The sequence below is a fragment of the Oreochromis aureus genome, linkage group 2 (genome assembly GCF_013358895.1).
Source record: "Oreochromis aureus strain Israel breed Guangdong linkage group 2, ZZ_aureus, whole genome shotgun sequence".
NCBI classification, from domain to species: Eukaryota; Metazoa; Chordata; class Actinopteri; order Cichliformes; family Cichlidae; genus Oreochromis; species Oreochromis aureus.
This window is the reverse complement of record NC_052943.1, coordinates 21,140,612-21,163,303: the sequence shown is the minus strand read 5'-3', so window position 1 is coordinate 21,163,303 and position 22,692 is coordinate 21,140,612. Positions and strand designations below refer to the sequence as shown.

Here is a 22,692-nt window from a genome sequence, read left to right as displayed (position 1 = left end):
TAATACAACAGAGAAAACCCCAACAATCATGATTCCCTATGAGCAAGCAATGAGGAAGACAGGACAAAAGATATGCTGTGGAAGAGAGCATGTAGAAGAGAGGTGTAAAATTTATAAAGTATTAAAATTTAAAAAAAAAAATGAAATTACACAGTTCTTCCTTTTGCACACTGCTGCATATTTTCAAATATGGCAAGACACAAAAACATACTGACAGCTATTCTGGCTTTCATTTTGGGATATGCCCTGCATCGCACTGTAAAATTAAAGAATCTGATTTTCAGTCAGCTAGGTACATGATATTATTGAATTTTTTTTTTTTTCATCTGCCCACAGGGACACATGTCTCATAATTTTTACAAAAGATCAGTCACCTCTTATTTACTTTGAACTTAATCTTTCACTAGTGGTGGTTGCTCACAGTAAGAAGGCCCTGGTTTGAATCTAGCCTGGGGACTTTTGTGTGTAGAACTTAAATGTTCTCCTTGCATCTGTGTGGGTTCTCTCCAGGTACTCTCCCACTGTCCAATGACATGCGTGAGTTAATTCGTGATTCTAAACTGGCCGTAGGTGTGAGTATGAGCATGAAGGGTTCTATATTTATCTGTTAGCCCTGCAATAGACTGGCAACCTGTGTGGTGGATTTTTGTGTGATATGTATAACTATGTAACTATATACTCTATATATCTATGTGCACTGAACATATATATTTTAACTTTCATGTAGAGTCTTAAGCACAAGACATTTTTGCTTCACCGAGGTTTATTAAGTTGGTACATTAACAGCGCAGTTAATGTAAGGGGAGAGTTCTCCTGAATAATTTACTCTCCGGTAACTAACCTTCCCTAATACACACTCAACGTCTTTAACGCAGCACAACCAAAACAGTAACATTGTAATAGAGATCCTGAACACATCACGATAAAATATCATACAAAATAATCACACACACACACACACACACACACACACACACACACTTTGAACCCACACTGAAGTGTTTTTATATATGAGAAACCATGTAACCTATGTATTATATGTTATAAGATTGTGCCACTTGCTGTATAAGATTTAATAATTAGGATTAATGTGTGATGTTTGACCGTGTCATGACCTACTGCGATAAGCCAGAGCAAGGGGTAGCCGGAGTCCTGACTGGCCTTTGGCCAAGACCTTGGCCGCTACCTGACCCCTGCAGCTGTGTTGGGCGTGTGGGAAAGTTACCCAGCAGCAGGGGGCGGGGATACTGGTCCCTATATTAGGGGACCAGAGGACACCCCCAGCGCTTTTTCCTCCTGCTACTGCTTCCTGTCTGTCTCTGTGTTGCTCTGTTGTCTGTGCTTAAGGCTGTACACCCCGGGGTTTCGCTTTGCTAGCTTTCTGCTTTGTAATTTTCTTGCTAAATGTCTGTATGTATTTTTCCTGCTGTTCATATGATTCAGTGTATTAAACTCTGTTCCAAGAATTCTACTCTTTTACAGAGCATCTTTTTCAGTGTCTTGATTTTAATTGGATCTAAAGAGGTTGGATCTCCACATCGTTGGTGGGAGAAGGTTATCAGGATGGCTTCAAAATTTGCGACCACACCTGTCTGGGATATACTGTATGTAATTTGCTTCTTACCTTATGGAATAGATTTTCAAATGTGACAACTTCATGACAATCAAGCAATCAAACAATCAGTAATGTTTGTCTGTGGGCACACAGTTATATATTTTAGTGTCTCCTTGTTCAACCGATTTAGACTATTATACTATGATTTTAAAAACAAGTTTGAAAAAAACTCAAACTCATTGGGAAATTATTATTATTATTACACAAATAACTGACTTCCACTTGCACTATGTCATTCAGACTTATTCATTACATAAAAACTAATATACTAATGAGTAACAATAAATTAGGATAACACTGAATGTGGAACATTAACTAACATCACACACAGTCTCACCAAGGCCATAATACATTTTCCTGTTTTGATTTCCATGTGAGGAAACTGTTGTAAACATAGTATGTGTTGTCTACTGTTAACAGCCCACTGAAAGAAAACCAAAATGAGAGTCAAACATAAATTAACATAAATGTGTTGCTAGTGTTGTTTCATGTGTTTAAACTCTGAGTATGGCATATTTCCATTGTGGTAGTGCAGTGAAACAACACTACAGTGAGAAGCCAATAAGATTGTTCTAAAAATTGTTCTCTCCCATTTGATACGGTTAAATGTAGACAAATCCTTTCATAATGCAGCTTCAAACGTCTGCTGTGTCAAGAGGAAAAAAACAAAATGCTGACAATTTTTTATATACTGCTCCTGATCGATTTTGGGCGTAAGTACAGAATTCTTAATCACTGCACTGTTGCCATTTGTATTAATATAAAAGATTATATGACTATATCACTGTTGATAAGCATGATTCAGTTTGTTATTAATTTTCAGGATGCTCAAATCATCAGATCTTTGACACCAAAAATGTTGCTGTTGGGCAAAATGTGACTCTAAATTGTTCCCGTGATCGTCGTTGGCATTCAACAAACTTATTTTGGATCAGACTTGTTTCTCAGAGCTTTCCTGAAGTTTTAGGATCAACAGTATCTTATGATGTTCCGATTATTGAAAAGACTCATCATATTACAACAAAACAAGAGCCTGGAACTTTTGTTCTACATATCAACAGAGCACAGTTAAGCAATACAGCTGTTTATTACTGCATCAAAGTAAGAGAGCGCAAGATGACATTTTTGAAAGGAACTTTTCTTAGAGTCAAAGGTAAGTGAAAGAGAAACAGCAACACCAATGTGTCAGGAATAGCAACATTTGTTGCAGTTTTAATATGTTTATTTGCACATTTCACAGTTCAAAATGCTAAATATGCACTCATTTAATATATTTGAATTGTTTTGATTTAACTGAAAGTAATAAAACATATTTCTTTTATTTTTTTTTCATAGGACCTGACCCAGGCATCACTGGTGTCACTCAAGACTTTTTGTCTAATACAGTCCATCCAGGAGCCCCAGTAACTCTGCAGTGTTCAGTCCTCTCTAATTCTGAGAATAGAACATGTACAGAAGATCACAGTGTGTACTGGTACAGAGCCAAACCAGATGAATCTCATCCTAGTTTAATTTATAGTCAAGGAAACAATAGTAATTACTGTGAGCGGAGTCCTGAGGCTCCCTCCAAACAGAAATGTGTCTACAGCTTCTCCAGGAACGTCACCTGCTCTGATACAGGAACTTATTACTGTGCTGTGGCCACATGTGGAGAGATACTTTTTGGAAATGGAGCAAAACTTGATATCGAAGGTAAATGTTTTTCTATAAATTATTGTTCATATTTTAGTCAATATTAATACATTATTATTACACGTCAATATTAGTTTTAAATTTCACTATTACTTCACATTAAATAACAGGTTTTTTTTAATATACTTTCAGTTGTCCATCATTGGGATGTGCAGAAAACAAACACAGTTCTCACTCTGCTATGTGTTGCTCTCAGCATAAGCCTGATTGTTATAGCCTTCCTCATTTATACCATCAAAGAAAAACACAAAACTACGGTGGCCCCTAGAGACAAAGCATGTACAAACTCCAAAACACTTACAAATTCAAAATAGCACGCACAAACTCCAAAACACATGCAAACTCCAAAACACATGCAAAATCCGAAACACGTACAAAATCCAAAACACATGCAAAATACAAAACACGTACAAAATACAAAACACATGCAAACTCCAAAACACATGCAAAATACAAAACACATGCAAAATACAAAACACGTACAAACTCCAAAACACGTGCAAACTCCAAAACACGTACAAAATCCAAAACACGTGCAAAATCCAAAACATGTGCAAAATACAAAACACGTACAAAATCCAAAACACATGCAAAATACAAAACACGTACAAACTCCAAAACACATGCAAACTCCAAAACACGTACAAAATCCAAAACACATGCAAAATCCAAAACACATGCAAACTCCAAAACACATGCAAAATACAAAACACGTACAAAATCCAAAACACATGCAAAATACAAAACACGTGCAAAATACAAAACACGTACAAAATACAAAACACATGCAAAGTACAAAACACGTGCAAAATACAAAACACGTACAAAATACAAAACACATGCAAAATACAAAACACGTACAAACTCCAAAACACATGCAACCTCCAAAACACGTACAAAATCCAAAACACATGCAAACTCCAAAACACATGCAAAATACAAAGCACAACGGAAGTGCTCCAGGACGCCAGGGGCAGTGTTGAGCTCGATTTGCAAAATAAACGGCAAGTTTGGGCTGTATGGGACGGTCTAGTCTCCGTCGCCCTGCCCAGGTTGCCTAGCAACCATTATACTAACCGCTGGAAATGTGTCATACAACTTAGACAGAAATGAAGGATAACGTATTTTGTTCATTTGTTTGTTTGTTTCTACAAGAGCTTTGTGTGATTTAATAAGTATCTGAGGCTGAGACCACAGGACTGTAAAACATGACTTTTGGGCTTCATTTCTGCACTGAACAGTCATTTTAAGATTAGCTAGTAAATAACAATTAATTAATGTTTTCATGAGACTAAAGTCATATCACTTTGGTAATGTAAATATAATATGGCCAATATTATAGTTATTATATTAATCATTATTAGCTATTACAGCAGTGAACATGAACTCTGTGTCAAATACTGAGCCTCAGTACAGATTCTAGTTGCAGTTATTTATGTCTTTTCACCTTTTCTTTCCAAGCTCCTTAGTCTATCACCTTAAATCTTCACTCAAAGACAAGTATCTTTGACAGTGCATATATAGGTGTATCATACATAAGAGACAAATGTAGTTCCTTCAATATGTTGGCATTACTAAATTTGGCTCATTGCTTACATATATTTATAAAAAGAAAATGTACAAGCTGTGATAACTGTTTCTGATAAAATGAAGAGTAGACAGATATATTAAATATTCCTTTATTGGGTGATAAAATCAGACCATGTCATAACTGCTTTAAGTCATACAGAATAGATATCAGAGCCTTAAACAGGCTGACTTCTGCTAAATGGGTCAAACTGGGCAGAACGTATCCAAACACATAACATCCTTATAGAATATGATGTAACACTATAGATCAACTTAGCTCAGAATATATAAAGCATATAAACAATTACAGTAATATGATGCAACAAACACAGCAGTGCTACTAATCCAAAATACTCAAAGCTTCATAGAACTGAAACAAACATTTATTTTTAGGTCCATTCTGCTGCTGATACATACTTTAGGTTTCTGAATATGAAACTTGTTGCTGCCTTTCACAGTGTGTAACTTGAAGGCCCTGAGTACTTTCTCCCACACTGAAAACACTGGAATGATAAAATTATTTGAACATTACCTAATAAGACTGATTCAGGACAGACAATTAGTTATTTTAAACTTTCCTAGCAGTCCTTCACAAACAGGGAACAGTCTGTCTATTCTCTCCATCTGTCAGCTGCTGCTGGCTCTTCCTCCTCCTCTTCCTCACACACTGCTGAGTTTGTCCTGGTGGATCATCAGGGGTGCAAAGCCTCACAGATGATGTGCAGCAGTGGGTCCCTCAGTCTGTCCTTACTCTGGACACTTGCAGTTGGCACACATGGAAATCAAATGTGTGATAAGCTGCAGGATTCAAACACAAGTGTAACTTATAAATACATGTTCATACTTTTATTCCACAATCAGAGAGAAAGAAACAGAGAGAGAGTGCAGGACAGACAGACAGGTGACAGTAGAGCTGGGCGATATAAGATTTTTTCATATCACGATATGTTTTTTTCATTTCAGGCGATAACAATATATATCACGATATAAGCCAAATAACTATATTTGTAAGATTTAAATGTGCCGTTGCTCACAAGTAAAATGTGAAATAATTAGCAGCTTGTTTTAATTAAAATATTTATTTCCCATAATAAGTTCAACAGGGTAGATGTACTTAAGGAACATGAGACTTCAGTTTCAGATAAAGGCAAATATTGTAAACTACACAAAAGGCAGCCGCTAAAGCGTTTAAGTTTCAAAATAGAACAAACAAAACAGACTACTAAATTGTTAATTCCACTTAGAAACAAAATTTTAATTCTAAAAATAAATCTTAGGTCGTTTTGTCTGTGAAGGTTCTCAGTCAGAAGAACAGACAAAATTGACTAACTTTTGTCAATATCAAATAAACTGAGAACTAAAGGAAATTCTCAGGCTACGTCCACACGCACATGGGTATTTTTGAAAACGGAGATTTTCCGCGTTTTCGTTTTAAAATAATCCCGTCCACACGTAAACGCAGAAATGAAGGAAAACGCTGCTAGGAACATGCCAAAGCAACAGGTGGCGATATATTCCTAACCGTGTAGAAATGTTGGCCAATCAGAAGTCTAGAAGCCTCGGTAGGAAATAGTAAACAAAGATGGGGCATAGAAGCAGAACCGAGTCGTATGTGTGGAGGGACAGTAACTATGTGTGTATATGTAAGCATTTAAACACTGCAGAGAGTACAATTAACAGTAACAGTATTGTAGAAATTCATTTCACCGAAACAATAACGTGGCGCACAGTGTGACGTCAAAAAAGGCGCACACCTTTGACGCTGCGTTTTCTCCGTTTTTCTTGTCCACACGTAAATGCAAAAACGGAGTTTTCGAAAATATCCACCCTGGCAGGCGTTTTTAGAAATCTCCGTTTTCAGTGACTGAAAACGCCGTTTACGTGTGGATTTAAAGGTGCAAACGCATAGAAAAATCTGCGTTTTCAAAAATACCCGGCACGTGTGGGACGTAGCATCAATCTCTCCTTGTTGTATAGCTTAGCTTTTCAAACAGTTTTAACAGTTACTTTAGTCTGACAAAAGCCGAATGACGAATTAGCGCTTTCAGTCAGAGATTGAGCATGCACCGCTTTATTGTATATCCAGACTTGCTTTCGGCACAATTTACAGTGCGCGCTACTCTGTTTTTTGTCAGACTTGAAATAGCCGAAATACCTTCACACTACGGAACTTCTGTGGCCCTTCCGTTTGACAATCTCTCCAGCATTAGAACCATCATCTGTTTTTTCTTCGGTAACCTTCGCTCACGCTCTCGGTTGATTTTTCTGTAGTCGGCAAACTCATTTCCTTCATTACCTGGGCGGCCCGGCTGCAAAAACAAATGCACATGTGCGCCTTGGCGCTTGTGCTGTACGTAACAAGTCATGTGACGCGACGCTGCAGCTGTGATTGGTTCGGCTCTGCGCTACTTAATTTGGATTGGCTGTTCTTTTTTTTTTTTTAAGAGGACAAGAGAGATGAGGTCTATCGCAATAGTTTAATTTTTCTATCGAGAAAAAGTTATTTCGCAATACATATCGTTATCGTTTTATCGCCCAGCTCTAGGTGACAGTCTCAAGTGTACACACTGCTACAAAACAGCACAAGAGAAGGAGGATTTAGTGTTTGTGTTATTAGGAGTGCTAAACAAGAAGAGTTCCCAGATGGTACAGTGGACACATGTGTGACTCCTGTGATTAAAGCATCTTTCTTTCAGCTTAACGAGTGAACCGTCAGCTCGTTCAAACACACGTTAAAGTCCGTTTGGCTCGACACCACCGAACAGAGGCAGCAATATAACATAGCTAACATTAACAGTGCAGTGAATCCTGCTTGTGCCGTGATATTCAGGACTGCAAACCGAGCAGCATCACTGACTTTCAGCTTGTTGTGTTTGTGGATATGTGACTGACTTTAATTATCCATAAAATCATCACATTCTCTTTAAGATTAAAGTCAACTATTGAACGGCGTATATTTTGAAGTAAAGGCTTTAAAACCAAGTTAGTACAAACATCGCTAATGGCACATAACTTTCCCGACATGTGGCCAACAGTAATGTTTTAATGTTGTTCATTATTAAACATTTGCACATAAATAAGTGACATAATACTCAGTACTTACTTTTGAAAGTACTCTTTGGCCGCTTCGCTTCCACGTTTTTTTTCGGCAAAATTATCCACACCACCGCCGCGCTATGAAGTCTGGGATATGTTGGGCCATGAAGGTTACACTGACCCATCCTTAAAATTCAGGGAAATGAGGGACGCATTTGAGGGCCGCATTTCGAGCAGCCTTTGAATTGGGACAGCCTTTGGCCTTAAAATGCGGCCTTTAAGGCTGCAGACCCCTTGACTGTATGTCTAAAATGAGATAAATAAAGTGAGTAAAAAAAGGCTGCAGACCCTGAATTGGGATACAGCCCAAATCCAGTCATTGGTACGTCCTGGCTTGTGTAGTTACTAGGTAACAAAAGCTCAACACTGCCCCTAGCGTCCTGGAGCACTTCCGTTGTGCTTTGGAGTTTGCATGTGTTTTGTATTTTGCATGTGTTTTGTATTTTGCATGTGTTTTGTATTTTGTACGTGTTTTGGATTTTGCATGTGTTTTGGATTTTGTACGTGTTTTGTATTTTGCATGTGTTTTGGAGTTTGCATGTGTTTTGGAGTTTGTACGTGTTTTGTATTTTGCATGTGTTTCGGAGTTTGTACGTGTTTTGTATTTTGCATGTGTTTTGTATTTTGTACGTGTTTTGTATTTTGCACGTGTTTTGTATTTTGCATGTGTTTTGGAGTTTGCATGTGTTTTGGAGTTTGTGCGTGGTATTTGGAGTTTGCATGTGTTTTGGAGTTTGCATGTGTTTTGGAGTTTGTGCGTGCTATTTTGAATTTGTAAGTGTTTTGGAGTTTGTACATGCTTTGTCTCTAGGGGCCACCGTACAAAACCTCCGGTAAGAAGAGTTATTTTAGTTTTGATTTCTCAAATTATATTCAGTAAAGTCCCATTAGCTGCTACTCATTTGTAAAGCTAAATACAGTGAAATATTTGTTTCTGATCATTTTAAATCAATGATTTAAATTGTTTTAATCCAGCTGCTGCTTCTCTACAAACAAATACAGAAACAACTAGGGAAGAACAACAAATTCAGCAAGTAGGAAATTTTGAAATAAACAGCCTGATAGAAAAAATATCAGCAACTTTTATTGATAGTTTACAGATGTGCATGCAAGTTGATAACTATTTTTATGTATTTCTCAGAGAGATGAGGACTCACTGGCTTATGCTGCACCAACATTTACCAAGAGAAACACTCGCAAAGCAGAGAGAAGGGATGCAAAAGCAACAGAGACAATTTGTATTTATTCTGATGTCAGAGCTTTTGCATATGGAAAAACTGATGCTTAAGCAAAGCCTGTCGCCCTGAGACAAATTGCCAGCTGTGGCAACTATTATATGTATTATGTTTGCATTTGTGACGACTGTACATAAAATATGAACAATGAACTGACTTACCTTCAATATCTGAAGAGAATTCAATTAGAAAAATAAAATCCATCTTTACTTTGGACTGATATTTATATTTCATACTCAGACTCCGCATCTGTCTGGATATTACAAGTGGAAAAGAAAAACACTGAAATGATGAATAAGTGAAAGTAAGTCTAGTATGTCTTCAGACATGAAGTTTGGTTTGGGACAACTACAAGACAACACATCTTCGTATTTAGTGTGTTTTAAACTCGTGTCCCATTTTTTTTCACTCTTTCTTGTTTTGCTTTGTGGCCGCTGTAAAAGAAATAAAGAAATCTGCACAGAAAATTCAAAAATGCTATTTTGTTGTGTGAGCTCTTTGTATCTTTAACTGTTTATGTCAGGTGTTCAGAAAATAACTATGTGGCACCTGTTTGAACCTCTTTGCTTTGTGATTACAGGTTTTTTCTATCAGCCTGCATTAAATATATTTTATGTCTGTTCAGGAGGAGTATGCAGAAGTTTTAATAAAACATTCAAATGATAACTGAAGTACGCTTGGTTTCTCAGGTTTCCACCACAGACTGTAAATAATTTGTATATATGAGGTGTAACTTTACATTAATAAATACAATGTCCAAGGTTTTCCTGTTGCAAACTAATGCTAGTGTGATGCTGGTCTGTTATTGTACAACACAAGTGCTCTGAAAATGGATTTAATTAAAAACATGCAACATCAACTGAAAATAAATCACATAATTCAGTTTTAACTTTGGTAGTACCACATGAAAATAACAAGAGTCATTTTCATGTATTTTGTTATGATTGGACCATTACTTATCTAAATATTCCCTTTAAAATCACACACACCCTTTTCTTTCTTTTTTCAGGTGAGTTCAGCTGTTTAAAGGCACAGCACAAAACAACTTATCTTATTTGTTTAATTCAGGTGCACTTTGGAACTGAGCCTGACTTGATTCTCTGACTCGTCTGACTAAAGTTTGCTAACTGACTTCAATCAACTGACAACAAATCAGAGGAAAGTGGAACTGCAGGACGGACTAAAGAAATTCCACACTCTTAAACATTACATATTAAAGTCATCGCTGCTCAGTCTGTCTCTCTCTGTCTTAAACCCTATTACATATTTAGACTCTGGTCAAACATATGTTTCTGTATTAGGCAAATTATGTTTGTATAATACAGAATCTTTCTGTGTCACTTTGTGCTTTGTCTGTTTCTTTTTTCTGTTGTGACAACAGCTGACTGTTAATGCTGACCTTTCTGTTTCATTTTTAAAGACTTTGTAAGGCATAAATTAGGTCACACTAAATCCTGAATTAACTACAAACTGCATAAATGAACTCTGAATTACAGTATGAAGTGAGGATTCATAAAAAATCTAGTAACATGCTTACTCACAAATAGCTTGCTCATTTAATATTCTGTATATGTGTACATGTGTATCTGAATAAGTTAATCATTTACTTAGATTTTCTAAATAAGAGCATGAACCATTAAAAGCTTTGATCAAGTACAAACTTGATGGAATCAGTTAAAGTAAATTTCATTGATTCCATCTTAACTAAAATACTCAAATGAAAAAGAAAAGAATGAAACTACACAGTTCTTCCTTTATCAGACTGCTGCATATTTTCAAATATGTTAAATCACTAAAGCATAATCCAAGTTTTTGTAACTTAGGTTTTGGGATAAGCACTGCATAATAAAATAATTTCATTTTGAGTCAGCTAGGTCCATCACAAAATAAGTTTTATTTTAATCTACTCTTCCGGCACATTGTGTGTCTTTGAGAACAATTTTACGAAAGATCAGTCACCTCTTATTTACTTTGAACTTAATGTTTCACCAGTGCTGGCTAGCACCATTGCTCATAGTAAGAAGTTCCTAGTCTGAATCTAGCCTGGGGACTATTTTGTGTGTAGAACTTGAATGTTCTCCTTGCATCGGTGTGGGTTCTCTCCAGGTACTTGGCTTCCTCCCACAGTCCAAAGACATGTGTGGGTTTAGACTAAGTGATGGTTGATGGTTGGTCGTAGGTCTGAGTGTGAGCATGAATGGTTATCTGTATTTATATGTTAGCCCAGCAATAGATTGGCAACCTGTCTAGAACATTGATTCTTAAGAGCTGCACATTGAGGGCCACAAAAAGTTTTTAGTTTTACACCTGTGGATCGCGAGGCCCGCGGGATAAGTTATTAATTGAAGACACCAGGGACTACTGTTATCCATGAAAATCTCAGTTACAATACAGCTTCCCACCACTTGGTGGGATTTGTTTAATCAGCCTCAATAAGCAAGCAGAAGAAAACACTCTCCCCGCCATTTGCAGTTAGCAAAATATATGCAGAAGTTCTTAAAATGCAAAAATGAAGATGAAAGTGACAAGCCCCCCTCCCAAAAGGCAACATTTTTGCACAAGTACAACCCTGACTTCCTGAAGTAAAGGTTTCTGAATGGAGGAAAGTAGGTGGAGCGAGATCCCAATGTGTGGACTGTGGACTAATGCAATCCAGTGATACCGGAGGAATTGATTTTGTTCCATGAATTGTTAACCAGTTTTGCATTTTGTTTTATGTGCAGGTTCGCATACACATAATAAATAAATTTCTATTACATTGCATCATGTTATTATTATTTTTATTTGACAAGATTTTAGCTGTTGAAATGAAGTAGATTTGATTTAGTTATTAAATATCAATCAAACCAAAAGTCATGAGATGACCAGAGAGGCTGCTGCAAAGAAGCTACTGACCATCCCACTCTCAAACAACACTGTGAACCACCTTATCATGGCCTTAGACATACAGCATCGGCCTCTGGAAAGAATAAAAAATAGTCCATTTTTCTGTTTGCAACTATACGAGTCCACTGATGTCACAAATGGTGCATTGCTGCTGGTTTTTGTTCATTATCACTGGAACAGCAGTATGCATGAAGACATGCTGTTTAGTGGAGAGCTACCAACATGAGCCACAGCTCAGGAATGTTTCCACTGCATTGATGAATCCCTGAGGATCTCAGAGAAGGACACGTAGATTTATGACCCATTTTTTTGTGGATTGCACTGAAAATTATGTTGCTTTGCCCTCACATCTGGAATCCCAGCTTCTGGAAGTTTCCACCAACAGCACTTTAAAGTTGTAGTGGGGCAAACTGGACCTGGAGTCCTTCTGGATTGATGTCACAAAGGAGACACGTACACATAATAAATAAATGTCTATTACATTACATCATGTCATCATCATTGATTTGATTTAATTATTAAACATAAATCAAACCAAAAGCAACATCAGTTTATTCAATACAGTGTTAATATCTGAATGGGCCCCGGGCCACCTTGTAATGGAAAAGTTGGGCCCAGAGGTAAAAAAGTTTAAGAACCCCCCTTCTAGAATGTAGCGTTTATACTTTGCCTCTTATCCTGTGGAATATGTTTTTAAATTTGACAACTTTCCACAATCAAGCTCATTATCTTTGTATTCTTTGTCAGTAGTATTTGTCTGTGTGCACACCCATATATTTAAGTGTCCCTTGTTCACCACTTTAGTCTAACTTCACTACACTAGAATTTAAAAACAGGTATGGAAAAACCTCTAACTTGATTTTATTATTAAACACATAAAACTGACATTTAGTTGTATTATGATATTCACGTTCATTCTTATTCACTTTGAAACTTAAAGCATTTTTTCAATGTGAGGAGAACCAAAATTCATTTTGAGTACTCAATCAAAAGAAGTTTAATAGTGCACAGTCTCAGTTATCCACTGTTTTCTTCACTTTGATAGAGGTGATTATGGTAAAACAGTGACCTAATATAAATATATGTCAATGAAAAGAATAGACTGGAATATTTAAAATTTCCAATAATCAGAGCGCTTCCTGAGAATTGCATGCAAGTTTATGTGTATGTATGAAAGGTAAATTGCATAACGATATGTATGTGTGTGTGTTTGTGTGGGTGCAGATGAAGTAAATAAAGATTCACAATTACTGTATCTCTATTAATATTTTACTTTGCATATACATGACAGTTATTTCTGCATGACCTAAGTGTGAAACTAATAAAATAGGGTAACCCTGTATCTGGAACAATAACTAACATCATGCACAACCTTCACATTTTCCTATTTTGATTTCCGTTTGAGAAAACTGTTGTAAACAAAGTATGTGTTGTCTACTGTAAACAGCCCACTGAAAGAAAACCAAAATGAGAGTCAAAAATAAAATACCTTGAGTGTGTTGCTGGTGTTGTTTCATGTGTTTAAACTCTGGGTATGGCATATTTCCATTGTGGTAGTGCAGTGAAACAGCACCAGAGTGAGAAGCCAATAAGATTGCTCTAAAAATTGTTCCCTCCCCTTTGATACGGTTAAATGTAGACAAATCCTTTCACAATGCAGCTTCAAACATCTGCTGTGTCAAGAGGGAAAAAAAGAAAATGCTGACAATTTTTTATATACTGCTTCTGATCAAAATTGGGCGTAAGTACAAAATTCTTAATCACTGTGGTGTATTAATCTAAAAGATTATATGACTATATCACTGTTGGTAACCATGATTCTGTTATTAATTAGGATGCTCAGATCATCAGATCTTTGACACCAAAAATGTTGATGTTGGGCAAAATGTGACTCTAAATTGTTCCCGGGATCATCGTTGGCATTCAACAAACTTATTTTGGATCAGACTTGTTTCTCAAAGCTTTCCTGAAGTTTTAGGATCAACAGTATCTTATGATGTTCCGATTATTGAAAAGACTCATCATATTACAACAAAACAAGAGCCTGGAACTTTTGTTCTACATATCAACAGAGCACAGTTAAGCGATACAGCTGTTTATTACTGCATCAAAGTAAGACAGCGCAACATGACATTTTTGAAAGGAACTTTTCTTAGAGTCAAAGGTAAGTGAAAGAGAAACAGCAACACCAATGTGTCAGGAATAGCAAAATTATTTGTAGTTTTTATATGTTTATTTGCAAAATTTGTAGTTCCTAAATATGCACCAATTTAATATATTTAAATTGCTTTGACTTAACTGAAATTAATGAAACATATTTATTTTTATTTCATAGGACCTGACCCAGGCATCACTGGTGTCACTCAAGACTCTTTGTCTAATCCAGTCCATCCAGGAGACCCAGTAACTCTGCAGTGTTCAGTCCTCTCTAATTCTGAGAACAGAACATGTACAGAAGATCACAGTGTGTACTGGTACAGAGCCAAACCAGATGAATCTCATCCTAGTTTAATGTATAGTCATGGAAACAATAGTTACTACTGTGAGCGGAGGCCTGAGGCTCCCTCCCAACAGAAATGTGTCTACAGCTTTTTCAGGAACGTCACCTGCTCTGATACGGGAACTTATTACTGTGCTGTGGCCACATGTGGAGAGATACTTTTTGGAAATGGAACAAAACTCGATATCAAAGGTAAGTGTTTTTCTATGAATTAATTTTTCATAGTTTAGTCAATATTAATACATTATCATTACACATCAATATTAGCTTAACAGTTCAATATTACTTCACATTAATTAAGAGTTTTTTTTAATATACTTTCAGTTGTCCATCATTGGGACTTGCAGAAAACAAACACCGTTGTCTTTCTGCTATGTGTTGCTCTCAGCATAAGCCTGATTGTTATAGCCTTCCTCATTTATACCATCAAAGAAAAACACAAAACCTCCGGTAAGAAGAGTTATTTCAGTAAAGTAAAATACAGTGAAACGTTTGCTTCTTGTCACTATTTACAGTTATTTCCTTTCTTCAAATTGTTTTAATCCACATGCTGCTTCTCTACAAACAAATACAGAAACAACTAGGACAGAACAACAAATTCAGCAAGTAAGAAATTTAGAAATAAACAGTCTGATAGAAACAAAACTATCAGCAATTGTTCTTGGTAGTCTACAGATGTGCATACAAGTTGATTAATTTTTTTTTATTTCTCAGAGAGATGAAGACTCATTATCTTATGCTGCACCAACTTTTACCAAGAGAAACACTCGCAAAGCAGAGAGAAGGGATGCGAGAGCAACAGAGACAATTTGTACTTACACTTATGTCAGAGCTTTTGAGTATGGAAAAAGTGATGCTTAAGCAAAGCTTGTATTTCATCTCCCTGGGCCATCAGCTAATACACAATGTGGCAACAAATGTATTATTGTATGTTTAAAGCTGATGTATTTATTTGTGATGACTGTACATAAAATATGAATAATGATTTGGCTTACCTTTAGTAACTATCGAGAATTCAATTTGGAAGAACAAAATCTATCTTCACTTTGGACTGATAATGTAACATTGGCATGCCCTGACTCTGCACACTGAGTCTGGGTAATTTGAGAAGAAAAAAATTTAGATGATGAATATGTGAAAGTAAGTCCAGTATGTCATCAGCAGTGTTGGGTAAGTTACTTTAAATTAGTAACTTAGTTACATTACTAGTTACTTCTCTAAAAAAGTAACTCAGTTACTTCAAGTTACTCGTTACTTTCAGAGTAACGAGTTACTAGGGAAAGTAACTTTGGTTTTACTCAGAATTCTCTTGTTAATGTGTTGCTTCCGTAACTGGATACCCAGCCAGATTGCCAGTCTTCTAGCTTGCTTACTTGCCACAAGTGCACTGTGCCACCTGCCAACAGAAAGGAAAAAATAATGTACACATTTCCACGAGAGAAATCCGACGCCTGGACCGTCGTTGACCGCCGCCATGATTCTAGCCTGCTTTTTACATCCAACACAAAAACTGCAGTCGTGGTGCTTTTGATTGTACTCAGAACTTGGAAATTCTGCCTTCTGAATAGGAAGATGTAGGTAACACCAGACTGCAGATGAGCTGGACTGGGACAAAACAATCATCCCGGGCATTTTGACTAGAGACCGCCCACCATTATAGGAAAAATCATAAAGCCTTTGAATGAAAATAAACACTGTTGTGACAGTGATGTACACTGTTCTGATGGTATATATGTATCAATCTATCAATTGTTTGTTGTAAGACTCAGATAATTATTTTTTAAAAGCGAGACATTTTAAATGAGAATAATAAAGAAAAGTATTTCCTTGTGCCCCCTTTCCCTGTTAATACCCTACCTGGCCCCTGGCAACACTTTGCTAGACCCGCCCCTGCACAGTTACCAGCTGTCAGCTACGTAGAAAAGGATCCTGGTGTTATTTGTCTCTCAGAAACAGTTCATAACTTCCTTCAACTCATTCCTGTCACCTAAAAGGTAAACCTGTTTCTCCATCACCTGTTCAACTCTGATGATTCAGTAAGGACATCTCCTGGTTTCATCTTCATGTTTCCTCTCACCAGATAACCAAACCGATATCATGACCAGCAGCTTTACAGCTGTGGCTCCAGCAAACATCAGCTGATACTAGAAATTAATATTAAATAAATTCTAACAACAGCTGATCAAGCTTAAACGTGCTGCTGTTGTTTAACGCGACATCCGCTGGTTTCCTCTTTCTGGCGCAAAGTGGGTGATAAATAAACAAGAGAGAAAAGCCGATCAGCTGATCATTGATCAGTTTCATAATTGAAGTAGAAACGGGAGAGAATGAGAGAAGAAGAGGCAGCTGTGCAGCTCCAGCTTTGTGTCTTTTTCATTGTAGCTGAAGTCCGGGACAAACTGTGTTCCTTTTCACCTCAGTATGAAACGCGTAATATTTTCTCTGAATACCAGACGATTCTGTTTTTAGGGGACGGTTGGCAACTAATAATTAACCGTATGAACAAAATAAAGTTCAACATCAGTAACATAGCACCCACACAGCTGTATAGAAACTCCGTCATGCTAGCTAGCACGCAGTACGAAAATGTCAGCATACCGAAAATAAACTCCACCTAAACTTGGTTTATATCTGACTCCGATAGACTGCAGGTCATAACTTCTTACCTGAAGTTCAGTTCACCTGACACGCGGACCGGGCGGCCGCTTCGGGTCTCTCCTCTTGCCTCCCTTTTCCTTCATCCACCTGCTGGCTTCCACCACTTGCTAATGTTACTGAATCTGTGGAAGCTCCGCGATATCCACCACACGAAGTAACGAGTAACGAGCCTATCTAAATCCCAGTAACGCAGTAACGCGTTCCTGGTTTTGGCATAATAACTAGTTACCGTGCTCGTTACCACAATAATAACGTAGTTACTGTAACGCGTTACTTAATAACGCGTTAGTCCCAACACTGGTCATCAGATGGGAAATTTGGTTTAGAACAACTACATATTTAGTGTTTTAAATTCATGTCCCATTTTTTTACTCTTTCTTGTTTTACTTTGTGACCGCTGTAATAGAAATACAGAAATCTGCAGAGAAATTCTAAAATGTTATTTTGTTGTGTGAGCTCTTTGTGTCTTTAATTATTTATGTCAGGTGTTCAGAAAATAACTATATGGCACATGTTTGAACCTGTTTGCTTTGTGATTACAGTTTTTTTTCTATCAGCCGGCATTAAGTATATTTTATGTCTGTTCAGGAGGATTATGCAGAAGTTTTAATAAAACATTCAAATGATAACTGAAGTACGCTTGGTTTCTCAGGTTTCCACCACAGACTGTAAATAATTTGTATATATGAGGTGTAACTTTACATTAATAAATACAATGTCCAAGGTTTTCCTGTTGCAAACTAATGCTAGTGTGATGCTGGTCTGTTATTGTACAACACAAGTGCTCTGAAAATGGATTTAATTAAAAACATGCAACATCAACTGAAAATAAATCACATAATTTAGTTTTAACTTTGGTAGTACACTGTAAAATCTAATTAGTTCACAGAACTCAAAAAACTATGCAAACTCGTTGCCTCCAAAAAATTGAGTAAAGTTTACTTAAGATGACTAAGTTAAGGCAACTTATTCACCCTGAGTACAGAGTAAAAACCTATTTAGTTTCCAGAATTAAAAAAAATATGCAAACTCGTTGCCTCAAAAAAACTAAGTAAAGCTTACTTAAGATGACTGTTAGGACAACTTATTCATTGCAAGTATGCAGTATTAAGAATAACTTGATATTTCTGACTTTACACTACTAATTGTTTACCTATTGACAAACATTTCAAGTTCAACTAAATGAAAAAACAATTTGTGATAACCTGAATATGATTAAAAATAATTAACAACACTTTTTGTAATGATGTTAAAATCAGCCCAACTTTTATTTTCAAATGCAAAAAAGTACAACAGCCAACATACTGGACACTGTTGTGCTGAACAACAAACAATTATATTGCAATCACTGTTATAATCTTACAATGAAACAAAGTCTCAGATTTAATTATTAAGAAAATAAGTTTAGGCCTACCACAAGTTTGTTTTGTACTTATATTACTTATATAATCAAAATTAGGGATGGGTATCGTTTAGGTTTTATCCGATACCAGTACCAAACCGGTACTTTTGAAACGGTGCCGGTGCTTAAACTGTGTTCAAACCGGTGCTTAAAGAATGGAAAAACACAAACTTTGTCCACAAACCTCTCATGTTTAGCTGTTTCCCACTTTTTCTTTGGTCATTTTAGCTTTTTTGCCAGGGTGAAGGGAGTATCTGCCATCAAACAAGAAGACAGCCGCATGTCACTACGACGATGTTTGCTAGTTCACCTTACATGCATTAATGTAATAACGTGTTTAGCCTACTCAACGTAAATTACACACGAACAACATTAAGCTACTCACGCAGAGAAGAACGGCTGCTGCTGCCATCATCATCCGTCATCATTTCTGCTACGCTGACAGGGCTAGGGGCCAGGACTCTACTCTTCGGGTTACTGGGGGTTGTTGCTAACTCCGTGTCCGATAACAGGCACCACACCCGCAGTAGATGTGCCCGGTGTGAGGTCTCGCAGCAAGCTATCAAATACGGCGCATTTCTCAGCTTTAAAAAAAAAAACCCGCTATGCGTCGCCAGGTGTTTCATCAGATTCGAGGAGTTACCTCCTTTGCACAGTATCACAGTATCAGCTTAAAGCACTTGTTGCAGGCTGCTGAGTTTGTATCTTTTGCTGTGAAGTACAGCCAGACTTTTAACCGCTTTGTCTTGGACATTTTTAATCTGTAGCTCTGCTCTAAAAGAACGTACCAGGTATGTACGTTCTTTTAGAGCGTTTCCGTGTATCACATCTCAGGGAATAAAAAGCACCAAACTAAAGCACCGAAATGTGCGCTGCTTTTCGGTCTGGTTACTACCGTTTATGTCAGAACCGGTGCCATACCGGTACCCATCCCTAATCAAAATAAAATATTTATTGTTCTGCCACAAGTGCAGTCTCTAATTTAAACAACACATTTGTTTTTCATTCCAACACAGGAGCTGGAATGTTGTAATATTTTAAGGATGGCTTGTTTCCAGTCCAGGCATTACTGCCTGAATGACTGTCATGGATCGAGGTGATCCAAATGTAAGTGCAGAAGAAAGTCTTTAACTTCCCTTAAGTACAGTGGCAGTAGATGTGGGTTGGAGATGCAATGAGCTTGAACCTGCAGGCGACCATCTTCACTGACCACACCATCTGTGAAACGTGTGAAACTCTGCACTCAAGTTTCAAGTTACAAGTACGAATTTTGACCCTGTTTTTCTTCCTTTCATCTGATTGGCCAATGTCATGTCAATCACAAATTTAACTATCCAATCAGAGAACAGGTGGGTTTGGCTATTGGATGGGTGCTTTATGGAGCTTCAGGTCCTTGAAGGGAATAAATGCCCTTTTAGATGCCAGCCCAGCGTTTTCCTTCATCACCATGAAGGAAAACAGTCTGTGGTGGTCTCAGTTTGGTGATTTTTGTGTCACAGGATTACGTGCTTAATACAGGGACCTCCAGAGCATTTTCAACAGCGCTGCGGACCTAGGGGGGGGGGCAGTATTGTGGAAATGACAGTCTTCACTAGTGGGATAGTTACAAAGCTTTCTTCGTTATGAATTAGCATACATAGTTTTATTGAATATTTGAAGAACCAGCAAAAAAAAAAAAAAAAACTCTTGTAGAGGACATAAAGTCAGAGATAGAAATGACAAGGAGCAGGTGCATCTAGTACAGGTAGAGCTGCTGCAAAAACCCACAGAGCTCAGCAGCCAGCGCAACAAATTCTGGATCCTTGGATTTTAGTTAGCAGTTAGCATTAGCAGCACATGCTGCGTCCGATGTGAAAGGACCTTTATGCTGCGCACTGTGACTCACAGCCATGGTCCCGGGTCAGCCCTGACTTTGTGTTCAACTAATCCTAATGTAATAATGGTATTTCTAACCACTGATATACCACAACTTTATCCTTTCAACAGCTACTGAAAGTTAGGGGACCTAGCTTCTATTGGATATTTACATAGAGATCCTCCAGCTTCAAACTGTATTACCCTTCAAGGACCTGCAGTTCAAAAAAGCGCCCCTCCGACAGCCAAACCCATCTGTTCTCTGATTGGATAGTTAAATTTGTGATTGACATGACATTGGCCAATCAGATGAAAGGAAGAAAAACCGGGTCAAAATTCGTACTACAGAGTTTCACACGTATTTTTTGGCTAAGTCCACACACAAATCTTTTTTACGCACACACAAATTCTTTTTACACATAGAAATCTTTTTTACACACACACAAATTCTTTTTACACACACAAATCTTTTTTACGCACACACAAATTCTTTTTACACATAGAAATCTTTTTTACACACACACAAATTCTTTTTGCACATATAAATCCTGATTTACAAGTACAAAATTGATTTACAAGTACAAAATATTTATGACCACAATTTGAGCCCGTACAAGTATGCACAGGCTCTGAGAACCGCGATCCTCCTTTTCCCCAGATTACACTTTCTGGGTCACAAAATAACCTTTTAAGATATTTTCAGGTGAGAATGTAGCTGTGTAATGCTCAAATATCTACTTAATTTATCAAAATATCATATATTCTCAAAAGTGCTTCGACGTTTTCGGAGAGCTCTGTTATCCACCAGTGCGATAGCTGACTGGGAGGTCAAGGCTCGATACAGCCGGCGAGCACAGCTAACTCCTGGCGTATTGTTCCCCCCAGCATCTTTTGCTACTCAGGTTAAACATGATATATATAGGTAGTTAGTTATGGCTATGGATTGAAAATACACCCCACCCCTAACGGCTGCACCTCCCGAAAAATTTTGTCTGGGCTCTTATCTCACTTTTTTATTTCAAACAATCAACAGAAAATTTCACAGACATATTTTCATATAAGGGTTTTAAGGCTGTGGTGTTAATTTTTAAGTAACATGAGCCCAGCTGCAGCAGCAATGCTAGGCTAACAATAACTAGCTAGCAAGATTATAAACCTGGTGCTAAACTAAGAGAAGCCACAAAATCAGTTTGAATAAGAGTAAACATTTACTCACCAAGTCAGTGTATCAGGTAAAGATCCACAGCAATGACAACAATAATATCTTGAGCTGAAGCTTCTCCAGGTTTGCTCATAAAAAATGCGGGCACCATGAACATTCGGACTGTTCCAGACCAGAGGGAGGACGGTAGTGACGTGGCATTTTCAAACCACATCGTTTCATCCTTTCGCACTGAGAAGCAAAATTTCCAGCTTACTTAGTATTTCTAAGTTAAGGCAACTCAAATAAATTGATTTGATCAGGGGTTTTTTCATAAAAAGTACTGGTAACTTAATTAAATTGAGTTCTAATAACAAATTGATAAAAATTAAGTTCAGCCTACTTAATATTTTTATTTAAACACAATATTAGATTTTACAATGTACCACATTAAAATAACAAGAGTCATTTTCATGTATTTTGTTATTATTGGACCATCAGTTATCTAAATATTCCCTTTAAAATCACACACACCCTTTTTAAAAAAAATTTCAGGTGAGTTCAGCTGTTTAAAAACACAGCACAAAACAACTTGTCTTATTTGTTTAAATCAGGTGCACTTTGGAACTGAGCCTGACTTGATTCTCTGACTCGTCTGACTAAAGTTTGCTAACTGACTTCAATCAACTGACAACAAATCAGAGGAAAGTGGAACTGCAGGACGGACTAAAGAAATTCCAAACTCTTAAACATCCCACAGCCATTTCCAGACATTATCGTTTGTGATCTTTACACTTGTTTGTGAAGCTCTGTGAAATACTCACTATGTTTTGTGATAACGTTATTCTTGTTATATTTTAAATGAAGACGTTTCACTATATTTAAGTTAAAGTCCTCTGTGAATGCAACTGCTCAGTCTGTCTCTTTCTATCTTAAACGCTTTACAAATTCAGTGTCAGGAATCCTGATACAGGACCCAAACGCAGGACCTTATTTACAGTTGGGTGAATAACAAAGTGCAGAATATTTTTGGTGCGCTCCAGG

General features: G+C 37.1%; 1 protein-coding gene and 1 gene segment (V, D, J or C); both read left to right on the top strand.

Annotated features, from left to right (window-relative positions):
• The first annotated feature begins 2,621 nt into the window (after positions 1-2,621).
• Positions 2,622-9,245, top strand: LOC120443080. The segment is given in 3 exon segments: positions 2,622-2,768; positions 2,951-3,307; positions 9,114-9,245. Coding segments are annotated over 3 exon segments (402 nt in total).
• A 4,534-nt stretch (positions 9,246-13,779) lies between these two features.
• LOC120432873 lies at positions 13,780-14,986 on the top strand. Its single transcript, XM_039598207.1, has 4 exons — positions 13,780-13,834; positions 13,928-14,257; positions 14,429-14,785; positions 14,982-14,986. The coding sequence occupies exons 1-4, from the start codon at positions 13,792-13,794 to the stop codon at positions 14,984-14,986; spliced, it is 735 nt and encodes a 244-aa protein (XP_039454141.1). The 5' UTR covers positions 13,780-13,791.
• The last annotated feature ends 7,706 nt before the right edge of the window (positions 14,987-22,692 follow it).